The sequence below is a fragment of the Strix aluco genome, chromosome 2 (genome assembly GCF_031877795.1).
Source record: "Strix aluco isolate bStrAlu1 chromosome 2, bStrAlu1.hap1, whole genome shotgun sequence".
NCBI classification, from domain to species: domain Eukaryota; kingdom Metazoa; phylum Chordata; class Aves; order Strigiformes; family Strigidae; genus Strix; species Strix aluco.
In genome coordinates this window covers 107,522,550-107,548,284 of record NC_133932.1, presented here as the reverse complement: position 1 = coordinate 107,548,284, position 25,735 = coordinate 107,522,550, and the positions used below count along the sequence as shown (strand labels likewise).

The window sequence follows — 25,735 nt, the reverse complement described above, 5'->3', positions numbered from 1 at the left end:
CCACATCTTAAAAACACCTTCCCTCTACCCCTCCCTTCTTCTCGGGCTCAGCTTTGCTCTTGATTTCTCTACCTCCTCCCCTCCAGCAGCACAGGGGGCAGGGAATGGGGGGTGCAGTCAGTCCTGCCCCTGTCCTCCTCAGGGGGAGGACTTGTCACACTCCTCTCCCGCTCCAGCATGGGGTCCCTCTCACAGGAGACAGTCCTCCATGAATTCTCTCCAACGTGAGTCCTTCTAGCACTAAACTACAGGAATTACAACAGTGGGGGCTTCCCTCAGAGTCCCGGCCTTCTTCGTGTGCATCCACCTGCTCTGGTGTGGGGTCCTCCACGGGCTGTAGGTGGACATCTGCTCCACTGGTGACCTCTGTGGTGGCAGGGGGGTGGCCCTGCTCTCTCACCACAAGCTGCAGGGGGGGTCTCTGCACTGGTGCACCTCCTCCCCTTCCTCCTCCTTCCTTCCACTGACCTCAGTGTTCACAGATGTGTCTCCCTCACAACTCCAACTCCTCCTCCCAGGTTCCCCTTCTTAAATACGTTATCATAGAGGCGCAGCCACTGTCGCTAATTGGCTCGGCCTTAGACAGAGGTGGGTCCGACTTGGAGCCAGGGGAGTTTCAAGAAGCTTCTTACAGGGGCCACTGCTTAGCCCCCTCCCCTGCTACCAAAACCCCCTGTTACACACACACAAACCCAACACACTTACCTGCCTATGTCCTGCTGCTGGCACTGTCTAAAAACAGTACTTAAAATGTGTGCCTACAGCACATTAATGCTAAATGAAATATATGAAATAAAAATCTACTTAAAGGGAAGGAAAGTGGATTTGGCTGGCTTGTACCATTCAGTGTTTATTACATGACATTATCTGGAGAGAGAAAAAAAAAATTCTACCATGCCTATAAAAGAAAAAGCTCAGGACTATTGTGAAGGGTTGTCATTGTTTTACTTGTATTGGATGCAAAATTTCCTCTACCCCCTGACAGTCAGTTCCCAACACCACCAACAAAAGATTGCTTTTTCATTGCATAATGTGAGCTCTGTTGAGTGGGAAGGATCCTGAATTGGAGCTCCCGCCCAGTGTTTCCTGCCTAATACTCCAGCGGCACTGCCAGTTTGAGATAACTGTTCTTACCTTTTAGGCTTCGTTTTACTTATTGGCTACTTCCTTCCAGCTTCTCAGCTTCAGAAAAACATTCAGCACATAATTCACTACTTTTTTTTTTTCTTTTTTTGGGTAGGTTAATTGACCTTCCTGCTGCATGAGGACTTGCTTTAATAGTATCTTATTTTCTGTGTGTGCAGGCTTTGTGTATGAGTAGGATTTCAGATGAATACAATGTTTGGTGTATATAGAGTACTGGATGTATTTGCGCCAATTTTTTTCTCTGGTGTCAGCATATTGCATTAGCCCAGAAATAACTTTGGTCCTTTGTAATTTAAAGTATTTTCCCTCTCATACAGTGACTGTAGAGGACTTGAAGTTTGTGGCACTTGCATTGTTTCTCACAAGTGACAAATTTATAAGCTCTTTTGTGAATGTGTGTCATGCCACATGCTATCTCTAGTGTACTTAGTCACTGCCCAGATCTGTTCTGTGATGACCTCTTCTTATCACAGTGCACTTAAAGCTCTAATGGTATATTGGCTGAAGTTAGTGTAAAATCAGATCAGACTGTAGATGTTTGTCAAGACCTTGTGTCTCCCAGTCTCGATGCCTTCCTAATTGTCTGCCTGCGCTCCTTACCTTGTACCATCTTCTGCACTAGCCATGGAAGTATGATTCCCTTTGCACTGAGATGCATCTCTGCTCTCAGTCTTCCCTCTTTCAGCCTCCACAAGTATCTTGAAATCTTTCAAGTCCATTATTTCCTTTTCTGGTTGCCCCCCGTAGTCAGTATGTGGGGGTTTCTTTAGGTTGTAAGTACATCCAAACAGAGAAGAACTCAATATTTTTTTCTGCTGCATTTTCTTCTGCTCATTAGAAGTGATTTTGAAACACATTTCTATCATTCCTGCCTGATGGTTTTGCATGTAAGTGTGGGTGCAAAGAACATGCCAGTTATGACTGGGCAGCCTGTAAACTTCTTCCAGGCATATTCCAAGAGCCAAACCCAACTTCCCTCACTTACGTGAACACCCAAAGGTCCATAACCCACTTCCAGATAATGGAGCATTTGACTAAGAATGATTCTGTTGATACTTATGTTTTAAAAAGTTATTGTGCTGGAAACAATGTAATTTGCTTTTATTCCAAGCAAAATATTCCTTAGCCAACTATTAAATATTTTCCTGGCTGCACTCCTAGGAGCAACTCCGCCTCTTTTTCCTTGAAAATTAGTATTCCTGTTAACGGAGTTGAGGAGAGGTATACCTCAACAGGAAACATCAGTGAATCTCCGTTGTCTAAAGAGTTATAAATTCATGTTTGCAAATGCTTCCCAAAAGGAAACAAATAGGGGCTTGAGTGCCTGCATTTCCTTGAGGGTGGGAAGTTTCATTTGCCTGTTTGGAATAGTAATTCATTTTTCATTAAGCCAACTATTGTTGACATCAGGTTGAAGTATGCAGCTCTGGTATGCTCACAAAACACTACCATTCTTTTAAATTGCAAGCTGGTGGTAAATTTGAGGGCCCACTCACTCACAGCACAGATGGCATTTTGTGTTTTTTCTTCTTTTTTTCTTCTCTTTTGGCCTAGTGATAGAAATTAATTGTGCAAAGGAAAAATGATGCTGATAAGCTCTGGGTGATAATACACAGTTCTGATATAGTATAACCAGGTTACTGAAACAGAAGGACTTTCTTTCCCCTTGGGCTTCACCACTTTCACATGACTAAAGATTGCTGGAAGAAGTTCATTTTACGTCATTCCTGAATGCTGGATTTCATTCTTTTTTTTTTTTTTTTTTTTTTTTTTAAATTGTGTTTCTAACAGTTTTGTTTCAGATTAATTTCAGTTTTAAAGAAATCAAGACTTTATAGAACTAGAAAATAATCTGAATTGCTACCCTCCTCCCTCCCTCTCCAAGATGGAGAAGTGTGCTGGCTCCTGGCTGTTGAATGTGTGTGCCATAACAGGATTGTAATTTGAGGAACGAATACTTATCTCCTGAACAAAGTTGTAGTCTCTGCAGAGGAGGGATTGAGCAGAATTCCTCCTAAACTGCAAAAAAGATCTTCAGAGCTACAGAAAACTTAATCCTGTATAGACTGCCTGGATGGACTCTTCCTACCTTCCTCATTAGACATTAATTTTCTAGAGCAACATCCTCTAGAAGAAGAGTAGGAGGTGATGAATGGTCATGAGGTGTTATATTTTTTCTCGGATAAACTGAGGACCACAGAATTGAATCTGAAAAGGGACATTGTTATATTGTATGGGCTTTGCTTTCTCATAAATCTAAAAGGGTGAATGAACTCTGTTGAAACATTACACACTCCCCACAGTCTTTCCAGAGAGGAGGTGTAGTGCATATTTACACACCAAAATGTGTTTTGGCTTGTGAAGGCAGAGGTTTTGCGATGTGAAACACTGGCAGCCTTATCTGTGTGTCTGCTCCTTAGCTTTGGGCTGAGGTCCTGAAGCTGGTTGCAGTGCTGTGACTGGGAGCTGCCATCTGCGTGTTGTGTCCCCTCTGGTGCACGTGTTCCCTATACTACAAAGTTCCCCATTGCTGGAAGAGTGCCCTTTTATCTTTGTTCTTCCATGTTTTGATCTTTTCTGTTTCTTTTCATTCTTCAGATATGAATCCCCAAATATTGCCTTACGCTGTGGAATTATGCTGAGAGAATGTATCCGGCATGAACCCTTGGCCAAAATTATACTTTTTTCGGAACAGTTCAGAGACTTTTTTAAATATGTGGAAATGTCAACATTTGATATAGCTTCTGATGCCTTTGCTACATTCAAGGTAAATTATTGAATACCTGCATCATATCATTGGGTCAAAAATGGCACTCCATCAATAGTCATCACTGAATGTTGTGTTGCCTCTAAACTGGGTGGCTTTTTTTATTGTACAGTAAAGGGCATAATTAATCCTTGGTCTGTTTGTAACTGAATTCACAGCAGTGATGAAGTCTGCAAGGAATCTTTAATTCAATACCGATTTACATTTCACTAATGCTCTTCATCTTGATAACCCAAGGTCTTTTATGCAACCATTTAAAACTCAAATTAATCATGTATTACATACAGTTCTTGTAAAATGCATAACCTTTTTCTCTCCCTACCTTTCCCCAGAGACAAAACCACTGCCCATCATGATCACAACCAGTAAATAGAAGGAATCATTTAAAACTCACTTTTGAAATCCTTGTAATTTTTGCTGTCCCTTCTGAGTATGGCAGTCAAGTTTAGATTAATGCCGTGTCCATGCATTGTTTTACAACATATTCATATGCTTACTTTTGTGATCCATGGTTCAGTGTAAGGACCACACTACAAAGAGCTAAGCAGGTGACAGCACTGCGTAGACTCCGCATAGAGCTTCTATGTTGTATTAAAAATGAAGTTGGGTGAAGTTTGCCAAATTTCTTGGAGTTTGTATGTGACCATCATCTTTCCTGCAAGGTCCTAGTATAATCTTTGAGCAAAATTTGGTGCTTATGAGCTTAATGTACAGGGAAGATTAGTTTATTTCTGAAAAGTAATTTAAGAAAGCTGGGGAAAATTCTTTTCAGGTAAAGACTCTTCTAAATATAGACGTAAGTCCATTTTTATTCTGTCATTGAGTTCCTTGCTGTCATAGAAACAAGTTGTTCATTCTTTCCTCTCAAAGCTAATTAGAAACATGATTAGATAGACCTTAGGAATAACTGTAAGGAACGTTAGTTCAGCTCAGCAATTCAATGCATACTGAAACGTGGCCTCATTTTTTACTAACCTACAGAATACGGTAAAGATTTGCATAAGGAGATAATGTTGCATTCTTCAGTAATGAGTTGAGCAGGATTACCAGTTCAAACCACCTCAATAGCATATTTCCATTATTTTAAGTTGTGCTGTTATTGTGTTCATCAGGTAAATGTTATGAAAGTGGAAGTAGCACAGAAACACAGACAAGTAAAAGTACAGTGTAGGCTGTATAAAAATGCAACAGAACTGAGATATTTAAATCCCCTGTCTCTGTCATTTTACCCTATGGTCAGAAGAGTATTTGTCTCTGGTCAGCAAAAGTGCTCCTGGACTCTGTTCCCAGCTTGACAGAAGAGATTTACATCTTTTCCCCAGGTCCTGCTTTGAGCAGGACAGCAGTGTGTGGTTGGTGATGGACAGGCTTCAGCTCAGCCAGGAGGCAGGACGGGGACAAGGGTCAGTTAAACTGTGGCAGGGACCACAGACTGCTGCGACCCTCCCCGGAAAAGAGGGATTGATGTCGTTCACGGGTCTACAGCTGTGGAGCTTACTTCTGTCCCCTGTGATCTGCATGTATTTTTAGCAGGATTTAAAAATAGGATTCTACATCCTCATGCGCACTGGAGAGGAGTATGAGGGCAGTTCATCCTCAGACATAGGGCAGAAATCACCTTTTAAAATGCTTGGGGAAAATCTATGAACTGCATTTTTTAAAACTGCCTCTTATTTTAAATTGCATGATCTGATACAAGGTCAGTTCTGGAAATAAACCAGCTGTTCATCTCATCTCCTATCTGTCTGTTACTCTGAATAGCTGGGACAGCAAGAAGTGATGTGGAAGTGACTGAATCATGAAATATGGAGCTACCTCATTTCTATTACCAGCTCGCTGGCTGGATTACAGAACTCATGTTTTCAGTTCTATTTCCCCCATGTTGGGTTTGTAGTGGTGCCACCAGGGTGTCTGGATCAGAGCTGAAAGCCTTGGATAGTCTGTGCACCAGAGGAAGGCTAATTAAATGTGCATTAAAGTCTGAGGGTATTTATAGTAGGGAAGTATTGGAATTTTTGATGATCTGGAGATGTACTTCTTAATTAAATTCAGCCAGGTGCACTGCAGAGAGGAAACAGAGCTGCTAAAAATGCAGAGGAAAGCAGCTTGTATTTAGAGATTTAGTCGGCTGTGGAGGGTACCAGCAGCGGTTGGAAGAGTACTGATTGAATACTGCTGCTCTACACTCTCTTGTGATTTTCTACAAAAAACTCATTTTGGATTATATTCCATTTGTGCCCCCTATTGAAAAATGTTGTACTTGCCTCCTAAGTGCCCTGCACAAAAGCTTGTGAATCATGTTCGTTGCACTCAGCCTTTTAAATGGCTATCATTGTAGTTCTGCTAAATAAAGGAATGTATTAAAAACATGTACTGGATTTTATAGCACTCTGCTTTTCTCTTATAATAGATGGCAAAAATAAATTAAAGGATTAGTATGTAAAGGATTTCTTGTATTTGTGATGCTGTAGGGGTGTGTCTGTGCATCTGCTTCAGCTACTCATCAGCTTCAGTCTCTGACTGTGAGTAAGGAAACCAGGGAAGAGATGATGAAAAAGAGAGCAGAAACTGATTCACTGAAAAAAATATCAACTTCAGTGGACTTCATCAGGCATTTATTGTGATCAGTGTTATGTTTTAAAAGAGGCAATAAGATAAAAATTAAACTTAAATGCCTCAAACTGGACACTTCATTTCATAGCTATTCATCCAGTAAAGAGACTTGATCTCTTCTGGAGCTGAATATTTGCATCTCTGTTGCTGAGCACCAGCATTCCCATTCTGTGGGAGAGGTTGCTTTAATTTAAATTTTAATTAGTTGGCCTTTTAGCATGGGAGACAGCCCATCCAGCTGTCTAAAAGGTCTGCTGTGCCTATGTCAGTAAGCCCACCTTGGGCAGAAAAAGAGCTGCAGAAGGGATTCATCCCACCTACCTGAGACCCCCTTCTGCGGAGGGAGCCTGGATGACTAGCTTAGATTGGTGCCTAACTTTTAGGCTTTAAATAAATAAATGTGTGTATATATATATATATCTATTACAATAAATAAATGGTTGAATTTGAGTCATTCTTGTATTCTTGGAGATGAGCAATAGCAGTCGATCCAGTTTAGCATAATTTTCAACTATGGAGCAGCATGTAGATCACTTCTGGCTTTGAGAGTACAGCTGATCCTTCCATAAAGGGTTAATTTACTTTCTTCCTTTCCCCTACCCCAGTTTACTGTAAGTACTGTGCACTATGACTGATGACCACAAGAAAAGGTAGAAGGGAAAAGGAATATGAAGAGAGTGTTAGAATAGTTTTATATTGATTCTGTTATCATTAACTGGGTTCTCTTTAAAATCCTACTAAACACAGTATTGTCTTTAAATGCTTTCTGTCTATAGAAATCATGTTGTAAATACCTTCTAAAAGATGACCTGGTAAAATACATTTGAGAAACAAGGGACAATCAAATGAGCACGGTCTCTCAGGTAACCTTTCTCTGTTCTTCCCCAGGACCTGTTAACACGACACAAATTATTGGTAGCAGAATTTCTGGAACAAAATTATGATGTAGTAAGTATAAATGCTAGAAGAATTATTCTAAATCTGTTAGTGCTTAGCTGGAAAAAGTACACTTTCAATAGCAGAGGATTTCATGCTCCACATAAAATAGTCACACAGGACTGCAAAACTAAACACTGCTCTTACTAAAGCAGAATCCTCGCATGGCATTTGAAATACAGGTACCCCCTCTGCACACACATGGGGACATGCACCAAGGTTTCAGGAGCACTCGTAGTTTAAAAGCAAGTTTTATTCCTCTCTGCATGCATCGTATCTCCTCATATGTGAATGGACCTGTAAACTTTGTATGTCAATAGATCATGGGAAAAAAAGTGCACATTTTTAAACAGTTATGTGGTATCCCAGCACCAATAGGGCCATACTGGTGTTATTTAGAATACTTTGGGACAGAGGAGAAGAGTTACTGGAAGAAGTTTTAGCATTACTGGGAATTACATGTACCTAAATGGGGGACTGAGGTGTAAGTATTCCTCTTACCATCCAAAGGCAATTAGTCCCTTGGTTTTCTGCCATTTTTCACTTTGATTTTTTGGCTTGGTTTTGAACCAAATGTGGGTCAGAAAAATTCCATTGGAATCAACTAAAATTGGACTGATATGAATCATGGAATTAGACTACAGGTTATGTTCTCGTGAGGTATTCTTTATTTCATTGCCAAAGTGAAAAGGCCGAAGACTATTTCTTTCATTCTAGAGTTACCAAGAAGGTTAAATAAAGATCAGATTTATTATCACTGAGTCACAAATGCAGCTTAACTGGAGCAAAATTAGTGTCTCTGCTAATCTCTTCTCTTAATCCTGAAGTACTGCACTGGAACAGTCCCTATTCTATGTTTATTTAACATTTAAATTTTTTAAGTATAAATTGTGGAAGTGAGCATTTTTTTAGATGATTCTTGGACAGCAGTGTTGGGGTTTTTTCTTTGTTTGGTAAATGGTTTGAACATATTGTAGCCTTCTCTCTCAGTCTTCTTGACCACAAGATTCCCTTGGCCCAATCCTGCAAAAGCCAGCACGTGTTCAACTCCTAGTGACCCTTGTTGGGCAAACGGCTGTAACAAGTGAGGGTGCTGAAGGAAGGTGAGGTGGCACCTCACAAAAGGAGCTTTTGGCATACGCCACTATGGGATGCACCATCACCAATTTGGGATATTGTATTAAATCACACAGCAAGTCATGACTATGATATGAATGAGTGGATGTCACGTGCTGGACCCACGTGTCCTGGCAGCAGATTCACCCTCCTGTAAGAGAAGGTTGTACAGGCACTGGCTTACTTCTGTCCTAGTTGGCTCACACCAGCTCCTGTTACATCCAGTCCATATGTGGTATCCCTCTCTGCAGTATTTGGAAGAGGAGTGTTCCTGGGCATTAATTAACTGCATGATAACCAGCCAAGAAAAAGAGCCATCAGAGCTGGGCCTGGCATTGTAGTGAAGTGTTAGAGGGTGGCACTGCTGTGGCCTCTGCTGCTCCTCTGGGGTGGGAAGGACTGGGAGGAGGAAGGATGAACATGAACCAGATGCATTTGTGTTTTCTTGTTACTCTAGATCTTTGAGGATTATGAAAAACTCCTTCATTCTGAGAATTACGTAACAAAGAGACAATCTTTGAAGGTAAGGTCAAGTCTCTTAGCACTTTCCTTCTAAATTTGAACTCCCTGTTATGCAGAATATCAAGATGCATGTATGGCAACAGAGCAGCCACATACTTTCTAATAGAAAAGAAATAAGTGCTTGGGATGTTTTTCTTACAATGCACAAGACCTCGCTGTGTTTTTTCTTTCCTGGATCTCTGGTGAAGCACTGGACTGTTTCTAGGGAACAAGCACTATCATTTTTCCTCAGACCTCAAATCTGTACAGAACGTAGGTTAAATGAACTTGAGAGTAACGTGAAAGCCTCTGTTTGTCTGGTGCTGCTTGCTGCCACAGCACCAAGTCTGACATGGCCTGCAGATGGGCGTGTTCATGTAACATCTGAATGAAATGAAGGTGTCTTTGTGGGACAGCTGCACTACGCTTGCTTCTGTCCTAGCTGGCTCACACCAGCTCCTACGACACCCAGTCCACGTAGGATCCCTCTCTGAAGTATTTAAAAGATGAGCATTACTGGGTGTTAAGTAATTCACTGCATGATAACAAGTCTAGTTACTTTCTTTTTAAAAGGTAGTGATATTGGAACCTCTTAAGCAAGCATTAAAATATGTTGCTTCTTTCTTTGCATTCAAAAATAATGTGGTGAACTGAAAAAACTGTGGTTTTTTGTAATTGTGTCTATAGCTGCTGGGTGAATTGATTCTGGACCGACACAACTTTGCCATCATGACAAAATACATCAGCAAACCAGAAAATCTAAAGCTGATGATGAACTTGCTGCGAGATAAAAGCCCCAACATTCAGTTTGAAGCATTCCACGTGTTCAAGGTGAGCTAGTATGAGCTGTAGAGGTGGCAGACTTTCTCTTCTCCTCATAAAAGTATCTTTCAAGAGGGGCAAGAGAAAGCCCAGAAAATTAAGGCAAAGGTTGGGATTTGCAGTCACTTTCAGCATTGGAGAATGTCTTAATTGAAAATCTTTCTATCGCTCAGCCTCTGATTTCTGTTTGCCTTCCTCAGGTGATATTTAAAGCAGCGTCAGTTTTGGTTTGGGCTGAGGGTGGTCAGTCAAGTTGTGATGAGGTGGACGCTACAGGTAACAAAATACACAGCTTCTAGGTAGTATTCAGGGTACCTTCCCCCAACTCTTAGGTCATTTTACCATGTGATTCTGGGTAAAAATTAAAAAAAAAAAAATCTTAAAACTTTACATTAAGACTACAAATAGAGGGAGCTGTCTCTGTGCATCAGTGCGAACACAATCTGCTTTTTAAAGGTATTAAAAAGATTTGGTAAATCTGAGCTTGAAATGAGTTTAATCCTTCCATCCTTTTGCAGTGATCATTAATGCAGTCTTAAAACAATTGCCAGATCCAACCAGTGTCCCTTCTTTCATGATGAGTAATGTTAATAAGTGAAAAGTTTACCATTTTCCTATCAAAAAAGTTCTCTGCTCTGGGACAGAGGGCGAGTTGGATTGTTATTATGCAAAACTACCTTTAATTTGTAATGAACACATTAATCTCAAACTATGTAAATAGAGTTGTTAATGATTTTCAGAAGAGGAATATTGAGCCTGTAAGGGTATCCTTCCCTGAGATGGTTAAGAAAGATACCAGATCACACCAAAAGGCATGCTATAGGAAAAAGGTTACATCACCCTCCACGAATTCAGGTTGACTTGTTGAGTTTTGTACTTCTAACATTTCTGATTTGGAAAAAAGCTTTTAGATCTTCAGTGTGGAGGTTTAGAGAATGTGCAGCTTCTCCGAAAAGCTTTTCGTTTCAAAAAAAAAAAAAAAGCTTCAAGGAGAATTAAAAAAAAAAAAAATCCCTTCCTGAAATAAGCAGCTTGGTAAGCTGTTCCCTTGCTGACTTCCTCCATAGTCAGCTGAACCACTGTAACTTCTACTCTTCCTCCTTATCAGGAGGTATGTGGCTCCAAGATAAGTGAGCAGTCAGGCTCCAAACACTTGAAGCCTTTGAGATGCCTATGGAGGGAAGGGATCAGAGGATTGGGTTCTCTTAGCCACTCTGTGAATAAATGCCAGATTTTTATGTATGAAACACATGCATTGCTGTTCCTGAATTAATGACAGGCACGGCCCAGGCCTTGGGAACAGCTGATTTTGCTTATTTTAAGAGGCATTTTAAAGGATTTGGAATAACTTGAAAGGATTCCAGTGTGCAACCATGTCACGCATTGCTGTTGCTCCCATTCTGCCTTCCCATTCCTCCCTCCCTTTCCTTTTCCAGTATGTGCATCCCATTTCCAGTTATAGTTGGAGATACTGTAGGCTCAGCCTTGCTTGACCACTTGCAATTGCTGCCATGTGGACATAATGCTGAGGCCTTGGGGTGCTGAGCAAAAGAAATAGTGCGCGGTGGTAACTCTTCAGTTCAAAGGGCCAAACTCTGTCCTCAGACACTAACCTCCATGGGATGTTGGGTTTTTCCAGTGGTACCCATCAGCAGCATTTAAGTAGTGCCATGGCATTCCTCACGCTATCTCACACGCATGAGGTCCACTGTGGAGAGATTGCAGACTCAGAGCAGAACCTGGTCAGCTGGAAATTGCTCTTTTATAACCACCAGTAGCACACTAGAGTAACTTTAGAGGTGCAGCAGAACTCCCCTCTTATGTCCTCACTGAGGATCTGGGTTAGCTGGATGTAGAAGCATTCAGCTTCTCCCCAGTGGGCAGGGTAGTTATAGGGTATGATACGGAAAATTGCATTGTGAATTAGCTTTGTAGAGCGGGTCAGAGAAGATTGTTTTCCTCTGATTTCACTTCTTAAATTGAATTCTAACTTCTTGACAACGACTGAAGGAAATCCTTAAACATTTAAGAGAATGGGGGAAAACACTACTGGCTGGTTGTGCCCTGTTCTGCAGTGTCCCTGCCTCCTGTTCCCGGGCTAGTGTCCCTCAGCCCAGTTCTCCTGTCAGCTGTAATAATTCCATGCTAATGTAACTGCGAGAGGAATCTTATGCTCAGCTTTTAATCTCATAAATTTCAAACTGTGCCTGCATTTTTAAATTGTGCTTGCAAAATATCTGTGCAGTCCTGGTTGAAATTACAGTAGACTAACCACAGTGATTTGAAATCAAAGGTCTGCTGAGAAGTGGATACTTGCTGCTCTGTCTGAGCTGCCAAAAGATTTGGGTTTAAATTACCTGATTTAGATGTTTCACCAGTTAGACACAGCTGAAATGAAAAAGTGCTTGTTTTGTAAGCATGCAGATTCCAACACTCCCATGCCTCCGCTGACCCAAAAAAAGGCATATGACTCTTACCTCCCTGAGGCAATTTCTAATTATTGAAGATTCAAAACTGTGAGATAGAGATTAAAATGATGAGCACCTCTAGTGCAAAAATATTTTGCAGGAACATTTTGTGGCTGAAAATGCCAGTACCTGTCCTGGTTTTGGCTGGGACAGAGTTAGTTTTCTTCCTAGTAGCTGGTATAGCGCTGTGGTTTGGATTTAGGATAAGACTAATGTTGATAACACACTGATGTTTTAGTTGTTGCTGAGCAGTACTTACACTAAGTCAAGGGCTTTTCAGCTTCTCATACTGCCCTGCCAGTGAGGCTGCTGGGGGGCACAAGAAGCTGTGAGGGGACACAGCCAGGACAGCTGACCCAAACTGGCCGAAGGGATATTCCAGACCATATGACAACATGCTCGGCATATCAACTGGGGGGAAAGCAGGCTGGGGGGGCCACTGCTGGTCCTGGTCATCGGCTGGTGGTGAGCAATTGTTTTTCATTGGCATCGCTTGTTTTTCTTGGGTTTTATTTCTCTCTCTTTTTGTTATTTTCCTTTCCATTACATTTTTATATTATTATTATTATCATAATTATATTTTATTTCAATTATTAAACTGTTCTTATCTCAACCCACAACTTTTCTTACTTTTACCCTTCTGAATTGCTCCCCCATTCCACCAGGGGGGGGAGTGAGCAAGCAGCTGTGTGCTGCTTAGTTGCTGGCTGGGATTAAACCACGACTGTACCCCTTCAAGCTCTGAGAACTTTTCACTCATCCAGGGTGCTTTGGGTGGGAAAATGAAGACAACCAGAATGCCCACATGCAGTGTCTCCTCCCTTTCTCCACTGGGGAGGTGCTTGATCTTCCTCCTAGCTCCAGCTCCTTCTCTTCCTTTTGCCTGAGCAAAATGAAGCTTCTGCCTTGAGGCACCATCCTAAAGGCCTGCAGCTGCTTTGTAAAGCTGCATGTCTCAGACATCGTGTATGCATGAGGATCAGCCATTGTTTAATCATTAGGAAAAGCTAACACACCTCACCCCTTTCCTCCTCATCCATAAATAATCCAATGGGGTTACCTAGAGCTGTAGGCTTTGAGAGTCACCTGCATTGGCACCTTCTCTGCATTGATTTCAGTGGAGAGGTCCCAGTCTTGAGCATGCACACTTTGAGGACCAAATGTTGGGAAGGGCTCTCTAGCTCCTGTGGTGGATTTGAGAGTTATTAGTAGAGGCTGCTTTGAGTTTGCCTGTAGGAGAGAGCAAAGCTTTCAGAACATGGTGCAGGTATTCCTTTGACCTTATGCATTTACAAATAAAGGCTCCCTTGGTTTTCTCATAAACAATTAGATTATTTTGAGGAAAACACCCTGTAGCGGTGAATTGGGATTATGCAACTTTCTTGTTCTTAAGCAGACATTTAGCAAGAGATATTTAACTGTTTAAATCTAAAAATAGAATGGGTACACTGTGTTTTGTGACCTTAGTTTCATTTTTCCATTCTCCTTCATGGACACTACAGAGCTACCTCCTGCAGCTTGCTCTGCAAATGGGCTCACATAATTTGACTGTACTGACAGTTTCCTCTTGGTACGAAGCTGAAACCACGTCTGTGGGGATGTGTCCTCTCTGTCTCTTAGCTGAAGAGTTTAAAGGGCAAGAAGTGTTAGGCGAAGCATTGCGCTATAACTAACATGAACCATAAGGCACTTTTGTGTGGTTTCCTGACTCAGTAAGATTGTGCGTGACCCCAGAGTAAATCTTAAATCCCCAATCCCGGGTATCCAACCTCTGTACTCGCTTTTGTCCTGTTGTAGTCCCAGAGGGTGGTGATGACCAGTTATTAGTTCGAAGGAAACAAGGTCAGATTCTTTAATCAAGTGCTTTTGGTATTTGTTTGAAGAAATACAGTGTATGACTTTTAATGGAGAAGAGAGAAATAGTTCCACTTTGGACAACTTTTGTAGCTTCAGAGCTGATTTTCATTCCAGGCAAGTATTCACAAAATGGAACTGTGCTGAAATGGCTATTTTTAGAGTTGGAATTTTAGTATGAATACTCTCTTTATTTTGGTCTCTGTCTCTCTCATATGTCTGATTTAAGTGCTCTAGAATACGTAACTTTTCATATTAAAACCATAGGTTAAAATTGTCTGTGAAGTGTTTTAGCTTCAGTTATACTTCATTTTAGCAGAAATGTTCCAGACAGAGTTAATAATGATTTATGTTTTCAGGGGTTTATCTCCTCCTCCGTGTCAATATAGAACTCTGAATGTGGGGGGCTCTTTTAAAAGTAAAGTCTTATGGTGGTCCTAATCCTGGGCTTTGTGAAGCTGATTAGTTGATACTGGCAGAACTGATTCTGTTTGCTTAGCCAAAGTATTGAATAACATTTCAGGAATTCTCTGGTCCTTTAACATTCTCTCTTTACGAGTCCCTGTTGACACTGAACAAGACTGGCAGTCAAGATGATCTTTGTTTGAAAGTTCAGTTTGACAGTTTTGCAAGGAGAAGATATAATCTATAAATAATCAAGCAGGAAGATAAACAGGATGTGATGTCTTCTATTAAACTAAGTTCTTTAATTATCTGCTATGATAATACCAGTTGTAGGACCATTATGAAATGCTGGTATTTACTAGGTTTACCACTGAAACCTTCTGGGTCTGTTTGCAGACCAGATAGCTTTTACAAGAAGTGATTTAGATTTCTTCATTTTGAGAGTCAGCCTTCACCTACCTTTGTAAGGAGGCTTAATATTCATTGAAGGAAGATGTTCAACACTACTTTAACAGATCCCATTTGCCCTGTAATCAGATTATTTCTGAAAATGTGGGTCCTGACAGTGTACTTGATGGTTGTCTTCTCCTGGTCACAAAGGGGGAACTGAACTCCAAAATTAAAAACTTTTAATGAAGATCTGTAATGGTTACTTTCCTCATCCCTGCCCATGGGTTTACGTACTGCTTTTCTCAAAGAAAGCTTGTCCAGATGACCTGGAACTTATCACAGTACACATCCTTGAAGAATCCCACCTCCATCAGTGTGGTGACCTGCTGTAGGTCAGCACATGGGGAGCTGCATCGTGGGGCTGCTTGAGCTGAGACCGTGAACTGCCACAGTCTCAGCCAGAGCCAAACATTTGTACCCACAAGATTTCAGGGTTCATATTCCTTGGATAAGGCACAAACTGGAAAGCTGTAAAGTACATTCAGTAGTGATTTACATCCCCAAAGCTTTTATTTTTCTCATATGGGGAACTGATGCATCAATAGCAGCGTATCGAATTTATTTGCAAGAGAAGGGATATTGCTTTCAGATACTGCAGGCAGTGATGGAACAACCAGCTGTTGACAGTCCATTAAGTGCAGTGAGAGCTGTGAAGTGGCTGTCCGACCCACTAACAGATGCATCCCTGGTAAGATGTTGCACTTTGAGTGCTTGGGAACCTCTCACAGGAAAGCTGTTATTTTAGAGTGGCTGCCTTGAAGGGATCCTTGAGAGTTGGGGCTGTTGGTGCTACTCTTGAGAAGTTTTAGGTGGCAGGTAGGCATAAAAAGAAATTATTTGAGATTATAGCTCAAGGTATTCAGAGAAAGGTGACATGGAGGCCTGTGCAAAGAAGACATAAATAACTGTAGATGTTTTACTGTCACAGGGACCATGCCTGGCCACTAGATCAAGGAAAACTTTGTAAAAGACTTGGGACCAGGGAGCGTTCACCCAGCATGGCAGAGGTTGCAGCTCTTTACCCAGAGGGAAAAGTACCTTGAAGCAGGGACTCCTAGGAGCTACCTGAGGAGGAGGGGTCCAGAGGAGAAAAAAAGCATAGGCAGGGATTAGGACTCTTAGGGCATCAGGATGCTGGAGTTTAAGAGTAGGTTCTTTGCCTCACCTTTATGGAAGAAAAAAAACAGTCTTACCTCCCTGTCTGGGCAGAAGTACTTAGTGTGACACTGTTGATCTGTGCTGAGCCCCATTCCTTCCACACATTCCTCACACGTGGCATTTTCCACACCACTTGTATAAAATCCCGTAACTGGGACGTACAAAGCCTAGCGATGGGTCCGGTCTGAATCCTCTCCCAGGCTTTACCAGGTGTTGTTTCTGGGGGCAAGGGGCTGTAACACAGCCCCCCGGGACAGTGTGTGCATGTTCCTCATCATGTAGCATGGCACGTCCCTGTGCAGCTGGACGTGGCCCAGGTTTTCATGTGGGCACAATCTCAGTGGAGATAAATGAACCTGCAGAAGGTCTGGGGCTGGGTGAGTGGTGGTGCCGCCTGCACTTGGCCGGACAACATGCCATTCTGTACTGTCAGCATATGTTTGTTTTCATTCTGGTTTGAACAGGCTTGTAGAGAAACTGGACGTTTTCCAGTCCTGTCCATCCTTAATTTCTTCTCGTCGGGTAGAGAATAACTCAAGTTATTTATGTTGTTGCACAAGTGCTCGGGCGCTGTTTTGTTGACCAGCCATGGTAACCTCGGTGTGAGCCAGATGTGGGAGCTCCTCCCGGGGTGGCCGGGGCTGTGCTGTGCGTGTGTTCCCACTGCCGGCCCCCCGCCCCGTCTGCCCCCCGTGACTGATGTCCGCAGAGCCCACATCTCCGTGGTATCCTGAGGTCCCTGGGAAGAGCTTGTCACCACTGGCCTTTACAACCAGCCTTAAGTTTCCAAGAAAACATTAAAGAAACAGTGTTGCGGAGTAGGAGGTTGTGCTGAGAGCTGGAAAACTCTGTGACTTTAGGCTTTGCAGGAGGAAAAATCAGAGCACGGCTAGGTTTATTCTTGAAAATTACTATTTGAGAAGACCAGTAAGGCCACAGCACTGGGCTGGCTGTGCCAGGTGAGTATCTGCATGTCACGTCACCTCCCTGCGTTGCCCTCCTGCTCTGCTCGGCCAGGGCAGCGTCGGGCGCACCACGGCGCTCCTGCTCCTGGAAATTTCCACGCTCCCATGAATGGATTACGCAGGGGGAAGTGGAGCCTCTGACATATTTTTCCAAATCAAAACAAAGCTGGCAAGTCTAATTTTAGGCCTGGTTTAGTATGGAAATGGTATCAATACTGACACAAAGCTTTTCCGTTCTCTTGATAATTAATTGCTGTGTATTTAAGTCTTGCATGTGGAAGAGGCTGAGAATTGATAGCCCACTCTCAACAGCTTGGTTTGCAATCAAACGCTTTATCAACAAAGGGCAAAATTAAAGGGAAGCGATATCACATGCAAGCATAACTTTGCTTCAGTTTGCTGTTGAACCGACATGTCTGTAACTCCTCTCTCTGCGCCTTGGGACAAGGTGTGTAGCAGCAGAGTATCTGCCTGCCAGCCTTCAGCTGACTTGTTAGAAAATAACTTACGGCGATATTGTGACTGATGTTCATCTCTCTCTCTCTCTCTCTCTCTCTCTCTCTCCCCCCCCGCCCCCCCCCGCCCCGTCCCGCTGTGCCTGGGTTTGTTTGCATGTTAGGTTTTTGTGGCCAGTCCAAACAAAACACAGCCTATTGTGGAGATCCTGTTGAAAAACCAACCCAAGCTAATTGAGTTTCTGAGCAATTTCCAGAAAGAGAGGATGGATGACGAACAATTCACTGATGAGAAGAACTACCTGATCAAGCAAATCCGAGACTTGAAAAAACCAACGGCATGAAGAACTCGTCTCGTTTTCCACTGTAGGCATTAATCTCATTTGTTAAGTTCCTCTGCGTCCCTTAAACACCACAATAGTGCTTGAGAAGGCACAGCAAGTGCCTGGTTTTTATTTTGTCTTTGTTCCTAGATGTCAAGAGTATAGGGGTTTTTCATGAAAACTAAAAAACCAAAAATTGAGAATAATATATTATTTTTAATCAAGACCATAATTATTTATGTCAGTTTAGAATCTCTCTGTAATAGAAGCTGGTTTGACAGATTTTCGTTTGTGCTCAAGAAGAATGAACCTCTTTGCTTAACTTTATCAGCAAACTCAAGCTGTTGGTGAGTGCACAGAGTAGGTCTTCTGAGGACTGTAACGTTGTCCCTTTGCACCTGTAGTTGTGACTTTGTTCTAGCGCTGCACACACACAAGACTGTGAAAGAGTATACTCGTCTCTGGAGTTAGCTGCACTTATAGATTGGGTTCTTTAGTCAAAACAGTGAGAGATGAAAACGCAGTAAAGGTCACGTTTTTGCTTTATTTTTGAGTTCTTTCATCTTTAAGTTTTCTTTTCCCCTAGATCAGAGGTTTTCTATTCAGTGCTAGGGAACAGATGAAGACATCAGCCAGATGAGCTGTTTGTGCCTGCCTCCCATTTTCCTGTACATGATCTACCTTGGGCTAGAGCACAGGCTGTTCCCACCAGCTCCCAAGCAGACTGATGAGGAGCAGCCCCAGGTATGCAGTGCCCATGTACCCACCAGATGGGAAGAAGGCAAGAGCAACCCTCCTCCGTCAAGGCCCCTGCTGTATTGCTAATAAAGTGAGCCGGCACCTACTAAATCAGCAAGAAGTCTGTCGTCAGTTTCAGTGGGAATGATATTGGGTGGTGGCTGGAGCTACGTGGCTGAATCATGCCAAGCGCTGAGCCCCAGCACCAGTGCGAGAGGAGGGTGCTCAGTATCTTCCCATCCAGATTCAAATCCCGGCTGCGTGAGGTGGGGTTGAGCCGAGTTCAGCAAGGGGACGCTGAAATGGCCTCAGCCTGAACTGCTGAGTGGCCTGGGGTCCCCGAGTCTGCAGGAGCTCTCAGACCTTAGAGTGTGTATCGGATACCTAAATCAAGTGTGGGAGGCCATTTAAGCAGCCCCAGGCTCCAAAGGCCTGGCGTTTTCTATCCTTGTTCATCCTGATGTGAATTCAGGTTCTGCATTGAAGTTGTAGACGGGGAAATCATTGCACTGTTAATGTTTTAAGTTTATATAAGCTCTGTGGTCCAAACAGTGTTTCCCAGGTGTGTTTGAAGAGGTTTTTGGGGTCTTTTGTTTTCTAGTGGGAAATGAAAATGTTACTTTGATGCTTTATTAGGAAGTGGAGTTTGAGAGCAAGGAGTGGAAATTTCTTGAATTTTTCTGGACAGCCTAAGTTCTGAGTTTTCCTATTTGTTGTAAGGCAGTTATCTAGCTAAAACTCTAGCTAATGCTTCGGATAAAAAGGTGACACTGAATTGTAAAAACAGAACAAGACTTTTTCCTTCATAAAACTGTTGTATATTGGGGTGACTGATACTTTAATTTATGTGCTTTAGAAAAGGGATGAAATGGAACAGATTGTGGACTCGTGGTTTTTTTCAGATGTCAAATATACACAACAAATGTACATCTTAGTTGCCTGGAATTAAAAATAAATATTTACAAGCTATTAAAGGCATGGTTACTGACCACCCTTTATTTCTATCTCTGGTTTTTTCCTCTTGCCTTTCTGGATAGCCAGACTCTGCGCAGTGCTAAATTCTTTCTCTCCTTTGCCAACCAGTTTCAACAGATGGAGAGAGAGAGGGAGCTTGAGCACTTTCTTCAGAGCTAATGCACTCCGCAAGCATCGCATCTGCAGCCCTGGCTGGCACGGGGCCTGGCAACCCAGGCTGCAGGCCAGCTTAGCCTGACTGCGATCGTCTCCCCCAGCCCCGTGGGTAGTGCTCACCATCAGTGGTAGCTTGTGGGTCGATAAAGGACTGGCTCTAGATTCGCAGTCCTCAGAGCTGATCATTTAAGTCATCTGAGATTTGGAGCCTGAAACTGAAGGGCGCTCGGCTGCGCTCTGAGCTCCTGGGGTGGGGCCGGTCTCCAGGGCTGGATTAACACAGAGACATGTGTCCATTGCCTCAGCCTCTGGAGTCACATGAGAACATCGGGCTCCCAGCCCGCGCTCGGAAAAAGTGTCTAACGGTGTACTGCTGGGGTATGCCTGCCCGTGACAACGTGAGGGCAACCCATGCAGGGGTGCCTGGCGCATCTGCGAGGGTGGTCAGCGCTGTGAGCTGCTCTTGTCCGCGTGGTCTGGACACAGAAGAACGCTCCAAGGCGTCAAAACCTGGCTGTAATATGAGGAGCGAGGTTACACCCACACGCCGGTGTTTGCGTAGGCAGCGATGTGGTGGACCAACGGGCACCCGAGCCATGGGCCCCATCCCTGCAGCCTTTCCCAGGGCGCGCATGCATCAGACTGCACGAGTAAGTGGGGGGGGGGGCTTGTGAAAAAGGGGTCTGTGTGCATGTGTGTCTGCGAGAAAGAGGGCGAAAAAAGGAGAGGTTTTACAGTGAAATTACTTGTGCCAGGCCCCTGGCAGCTTATCATAAAAGAAGCTGGTCCTGAAGTAGATATTGCCAACATGCTTCAAAGTAATCAGGTCTTCCCCAAGCTTGACTTGCTTAGCTCTCTGAAAAAAGAAAAAACAAAACAAACGGTGAAGATGAAATTAAGCACCATAATAATATTTCACAGCAGTTGGGGACACATTCCTAATTAAATGAAAATGAGGTATTTTCTAATGCAACTTTGAAATAACGATAGAACTCCCCAGTTTCCTTTGGTGCATTCAATCAAGGTGGTTCTTCTGCCTAAGCGACTGCTCCCACCAGGAACTCACAATTTCTCTGAAATTAATACCTGGGGGAGCTGTGTGAATGCAGGACACAGTTCATCAGAGTGAGGACAGGGAAGAAGATTGTAGTCTGGAGAGAGAAAGAAGTTGGAGGAAGAAAGAAGCTGGAAGATGCTTGGACTGCAGCCTCTCCATTCCAATCCCCACCCAGCATTCAGGGGGGTTTGGATCGTACAAATGAATCTCTGCCAACATGCAATGTACGATCCTGCACATAAAACCTTATTTGATACAGCAGAGTGCCAGGAATCTTTGAACCATAAGCTTCTGTCCTGGGATTTGGGCAGCTTGTGCTGAAATCAGAAAAATGTGATTGGAAGCAGCAACAGCTTCCCCTGTCTGCAATGGCATGTACGCCAGCAGGTGTGAACCCAGGGGAGGATGCAGGACTCTGGCCTTCAAGAAATGTGGGCGTTAACAGCGCCTGAGCCTCTTAATCTGCATGCTCTGGCGACACGATCAGATGGGAAGGAAAGAATGACTTGGCCCTTGTAATCTAATGACAAAAGCACTTGCATGAGGGAGAGGAGATCTGGATCCCATTTGTTCTCTAGTGTGTCCTTTGCTCTTGTCTATGAAATTGGAGCGGCGCTAAGAGAACCCAGGCCTCTTTCCAAAGGGTGCAGTGATGTTTGGTCAGTAGAGAGGTTTTTTCTCTGGGCCAACAAATGCTTCATTTTTCTGTCTGAAGCAGAAGCACTTCAACATTTTGGCTGGAAGCATCTTCCTGCAGAACACCTTATGCCTGGCGGTAAAGGCTGTTATGAGGCAGAGGGGATATGAGTTTTGGTCTCTGTGACATGAAAGGGAATTTATACCTAGCTCTCCCCCTTCTTGACTAAACACTCTTGCATAAAAATGTAGGTTTCCATGGTCTTCTACCGGTTTTGGACTTTCATTTTGGCACCTGCCACTTCCCTGCATGGAGCCCACTCTGTGTTTGCCTTGAGCATCACCCACTGGACTTGTACACTCTGTCTGCAGCTGAACAGCATCAAGCAACTGAGGGATTATGTAGACCATAAGGATTTGTTGCATTTACTGCCAAGCAATGAAAGCCTGTTTCATAGGTCTTACACTGATGAATCTAAAGTGGCCAGCTGCTTTCCTGTCAGAGCAGATAGCTGGCAGAAATTCTGCTGGGCTGCAGTGCTTCTGGGGTCTGAGCAGGAGCCACCCAGCACTCACTGATCCCCGGTGAGGAATGCAGCCTTCCCTGCTGGACCCCAAGTCCTGGGGCTGCTGGCTGACCTCAGTTTTTGGCCTAAATGCAGGCCCACTCTCAGTAACTGACATGTTCCCCCTTCCAGACAGCACCTTAAGAGAGAGCTCAGCCAGTCTTTCTACCTGTTCAGAGCAAATCCAGGGCTCCTCTCCCACTGAGTGACAAGCCCAGTGAGCTGTGGAGTTACTTGCTCAGGCCCCCTTGCACATGTATTCCATACACACGCACCAAGTGGAGCAGCACAAGTAGTTAAGGCTGGGCAAGAGGTGTCCCAGAGCCTCTAGTGGGAGGTCCAACCCCATAGCGAGAGAGGCAATCCCGCCGGTGAGAGCTGCTGTGGCCTGGGGAAGAGAAGGAGCCAAAGCCCCTGCCACCCCAGCCCATGCCGAAGGGGAGCCCAGACTCCAGCAAAGGATGGAATCTCTCAGCCTGCGGTGCGTGAGGCCACAAGGTAGCAACGGTCCAAGCCAGCTCTCAGCATGGTGGGTGCTGGGCAGGCAGCATGGGACAAGGCTGAGGGAAAACCCAGGACAAGGTTAGCAGTTCTGGCCGTATGGTTCCGCTGTAAGCCAACCATCTCACAGGGCTGTGACTTTGGCCCAGCTCCCCCGAGAGCCCCAGGGAGAGGCGGGCGGCGAGCCCAGCCCTCCTGACTCATGGTCCTGCTCCACAGCGCCTGCCTCGAGCTGGCCCCTCTTTCCAGGAATGTGAAAGGAGGAGAAAAAAATCAAACAAACAACCCCTTTCCTATGGCACCGGGCATGAGTGGCTTTGCAAAGCCACAGTAAAAATAAGCTTTTCCACCTCAGGCTGTGTCGCAGCATGAGGAAAGCCTGTGCCTCGGGTGCAGCGCCAGCTCGGCTCTGGCCAAGCCGTGGCCATGCCCAGCTGTGCCGCTGTGGGGAGGGGACTGCCCCGCCCCAACACCCACACCTAGCTGGCTTACTATTGACTGGTGTGCTGGGGATGGGTCAGGGGGTGTCCCGGTACACCCTGTGAGACAGCCGTCTGCCTTGCCTCGTGCAGCCGAATGCTGTAATTCGCCGTTGCTACAAGGGCCCAGTGGCTGTTTTTCATCACCGTATGGCACTGGGAACAGCTGGGAGGACTTTGCTACTGACCTTTATAAGCTCCAGGAAAGCATCGCACTGCCCTGGCCATCTGTGAGACTGCAGATATCTGCTGCGGTGCAGCATGTGAGGTATGGCCCAGTGTGTGCCCCATGCCACCTCACCTCCTCCCTCCCTTGGTGTGCCTGGCTTGCTCCTTCATAGTGATGCTCACAGGGCTATGGGATGGTGTGCGCTTTTCTTCAGATCCTCTCCCCCAAGTGCAGATTTGGGAACGAAGCCTCATTGTGCCATGGCCAAACGTGTAACGTGTGTGTTTTAACTGTCACGCTGTGCCAGCAGGCACCTCCAGCATGTTGAGGTTTTACAAGTAGTTGGACACAACAAGCACCTGACCACCGAGGTGACAGGTATAACAGTTTTTTGGCTGCACGACAGGTGCCAGCCCAGTCATGGCACCATAGCGCAGCTCCTTGTAGTTAAACAAAACCCACCCAACTCCCCAGTGCAGCTCTCCTTGGGAGAGCTGCCAGTCTGCTAATGGATGGAGGTATTTCTTCTGAAGGCAGGACCACGTCTTTGGGGCCATGAGGTGCCTTGCTCAACTCTTATGAACAGAAGCCCTTTATTTCCACATTGCTGGGTACATCACCTCTACTAACACACAGCTTTGGCAATGCCCTTCAACTCCTTGGAGAACAGCTGGCTTGATGAGGGTTTGGAGCGGATTTAAAAATACCCTTGTCAGAGCAGAGCCCGTTGCATCTGTTCATAGCTTTGTGCAAACATGCAGTCAGGGTTCGCTTTTCAGCAGGCGGCACACCCAGGCACAGCCCTGCCCCGGCAACTAGCAGGGAGCAAACAAACCCATCATTTGCTCAGGCAGATGGTCAGATGCCCAAGGGGCTCTGTGTGCGTAGGACAAGCAGGAGCCTGCAGGGAGCAGGTCTCACAAACTCCCACGGGGGAAGTGGAGAATGGCACCTCCTCCCTGTTTTAAAGCTGGGTGTGGGGGAAAAATGATATTCACAGATGGACTCGCCTTGTACCCCAAGGAGTGTCAAGGGCAGAGCCACAATTAGCTCACGGGATACAGCAGGTTCTCGCTGTGGGCTGACAGCAGTGGCTCATGCTTCCTGTCAGAGGCTCAAAGGAAAGTGACACTGGGGACAGGCTGACTGGCAGGCAAGACAGCAGCATGTCCCAGGGGATGGCAAGCATTGCAAAGCAAGGAGAGACATATGTTCATTCCATCAAAAGACCCAGCTCTCCTGCTAATAAATTCCACTTCTAGCCATGCAGCAAAGCTCCTCTGCTTCTACTGGTTTTTGTTTTCTCTAGCTAAATCTGTCTTGCCCCACAATAGGAATGAAAGACTAACCGCAGGTGAATGTACTGGCATTCATACTATCTTGCATATATCTTTCAGGCATTTCTGAAATATTGGGGAAGGGGGGGGGTGGGGGGTGGGAAATGTGTCTATGCTGGGATTTGTATGACATGTCCCTAGGGCCTGGCTCTTGCTAAGGTTATTGTTGAAATGCTTCATGGTCTCCCCAGGCTTCTTCAATCCCTTATTTTTCCTCCAAGTTAGAAATTTTAGAAATTTAGCTGCCCTGGGGGAGAAAATTTACTGGCAAAGCAGTAAGGTGATCTCACCAGAGCCACAGTAGGGTTGAGCAATGAAGGCGAAGGAGGAGAAAAAAAACACGGGCAGATTGCAAAGGCTTTGTTGTTGTTAATACACCTCCCTAGTGCCAGCGGATAACACGTTGCAGACGTACCATCGACGTTAAAGCTGGAACAGACCCCATCCCTTCAGCAGCAGTGAGAAGGCACAGAGGTCCTGCAGCTTCAGGAAGCCACCCGGCGCTGGGGCAGAGCCTGGCTCCTCGGAAAAGCCAAGTGGAACATTTCAGGTACAAACAGATGATGACTTGGAGTGCAGAAGATAAATGTCACACTGCAAAATACCCCAGGGAAAAAGCCGTGCTCAGCGCTTTCCTCTGCATGCCCGTTCCTAGCCCAGACACGGTTCAGCCTGTGCTGTTACCAGTCAAGCGACGCCCTTTACCTACATGACAGTCACCTCAGCCCCATTTTTTTTTCCCCTCTATTTATGAGTTTTTGAGCTGTCTCAAGTGTTCTGGCACTTACAACGAGCATCAGCACACCCGCGGGAGCAGGATTCTCTGGGTGCTTGTTGCAATATTCGTGGCAAAACACAGCCCTGCTGTGGTAGACAGACCTACAGACACCGGCTCCGGGCCGCCGCAGGGGCCGAGCAGCCGCGGGCGGAGGCGGGAGCCCGGCCCCGGGCGGTCCCTCGCCCCGGAGCGCCTCGCCGGGGCCGGTTTCCCTGCGAAGAGCCCCCCCGCACGGCTACGCCGCAGCCCTGCACCCTGAATTACTGCCGCTGGGGAGCGGGAGCCGGTTTTACCGCAGCTGGGGCTAAATAGGCCCGGTTTAGAGCTAGGGAGCCAAACAGGAGCCGTCTCGGCCTCGTTAAGC

At 44.9% G+C, this 25,735-nt stretch overlaps 1 protein-coding gene across 6 annotated transcripts in view; it reads left to right on the top strand.

The window, feature by feature from the left end:
* The window catches only part of CAB39L (calcium binding protein 39 like), a 67,401-nt gene extending 47,686 nt beyond the window's left edge, over positions 1 to 19,715 (top strand). For all 6 annotated transcript variants that reach the window (XM_074815711.1, XM_074815714.1, XM_074815712.1 and 3 more), the window contains 5 exons: positions 3,745 to 3,913; positions 7,415 to 7,474; positions 9,036 to 9,101; positions 9,767 to 9,910; positions 17,821 to 19,715. In XM_074815711.1, the coding sequence (XP_074671812.1) occupies positions 3,745 to 3,913; positions 7,415 to 7,474; positions 9,036 to 9,101; positions 9,767 to 9,910; positions 17,821 to 18,000 (619 nt within the window). In that variant the 3' untranslated portion in view covers positions 18,001 to 19,715. The remainder of the gene's footprint in view (positions 1 to 3,744; positions 3,914 to 7,414; positions 7,475 to 9,035; positions 9,102 to 9,766; positions 9,911 to 17,820) is intronic.
* The last annotated feature ends 6,020 nt before the right edge of the window (positions 19,716 to 25,735 follow it).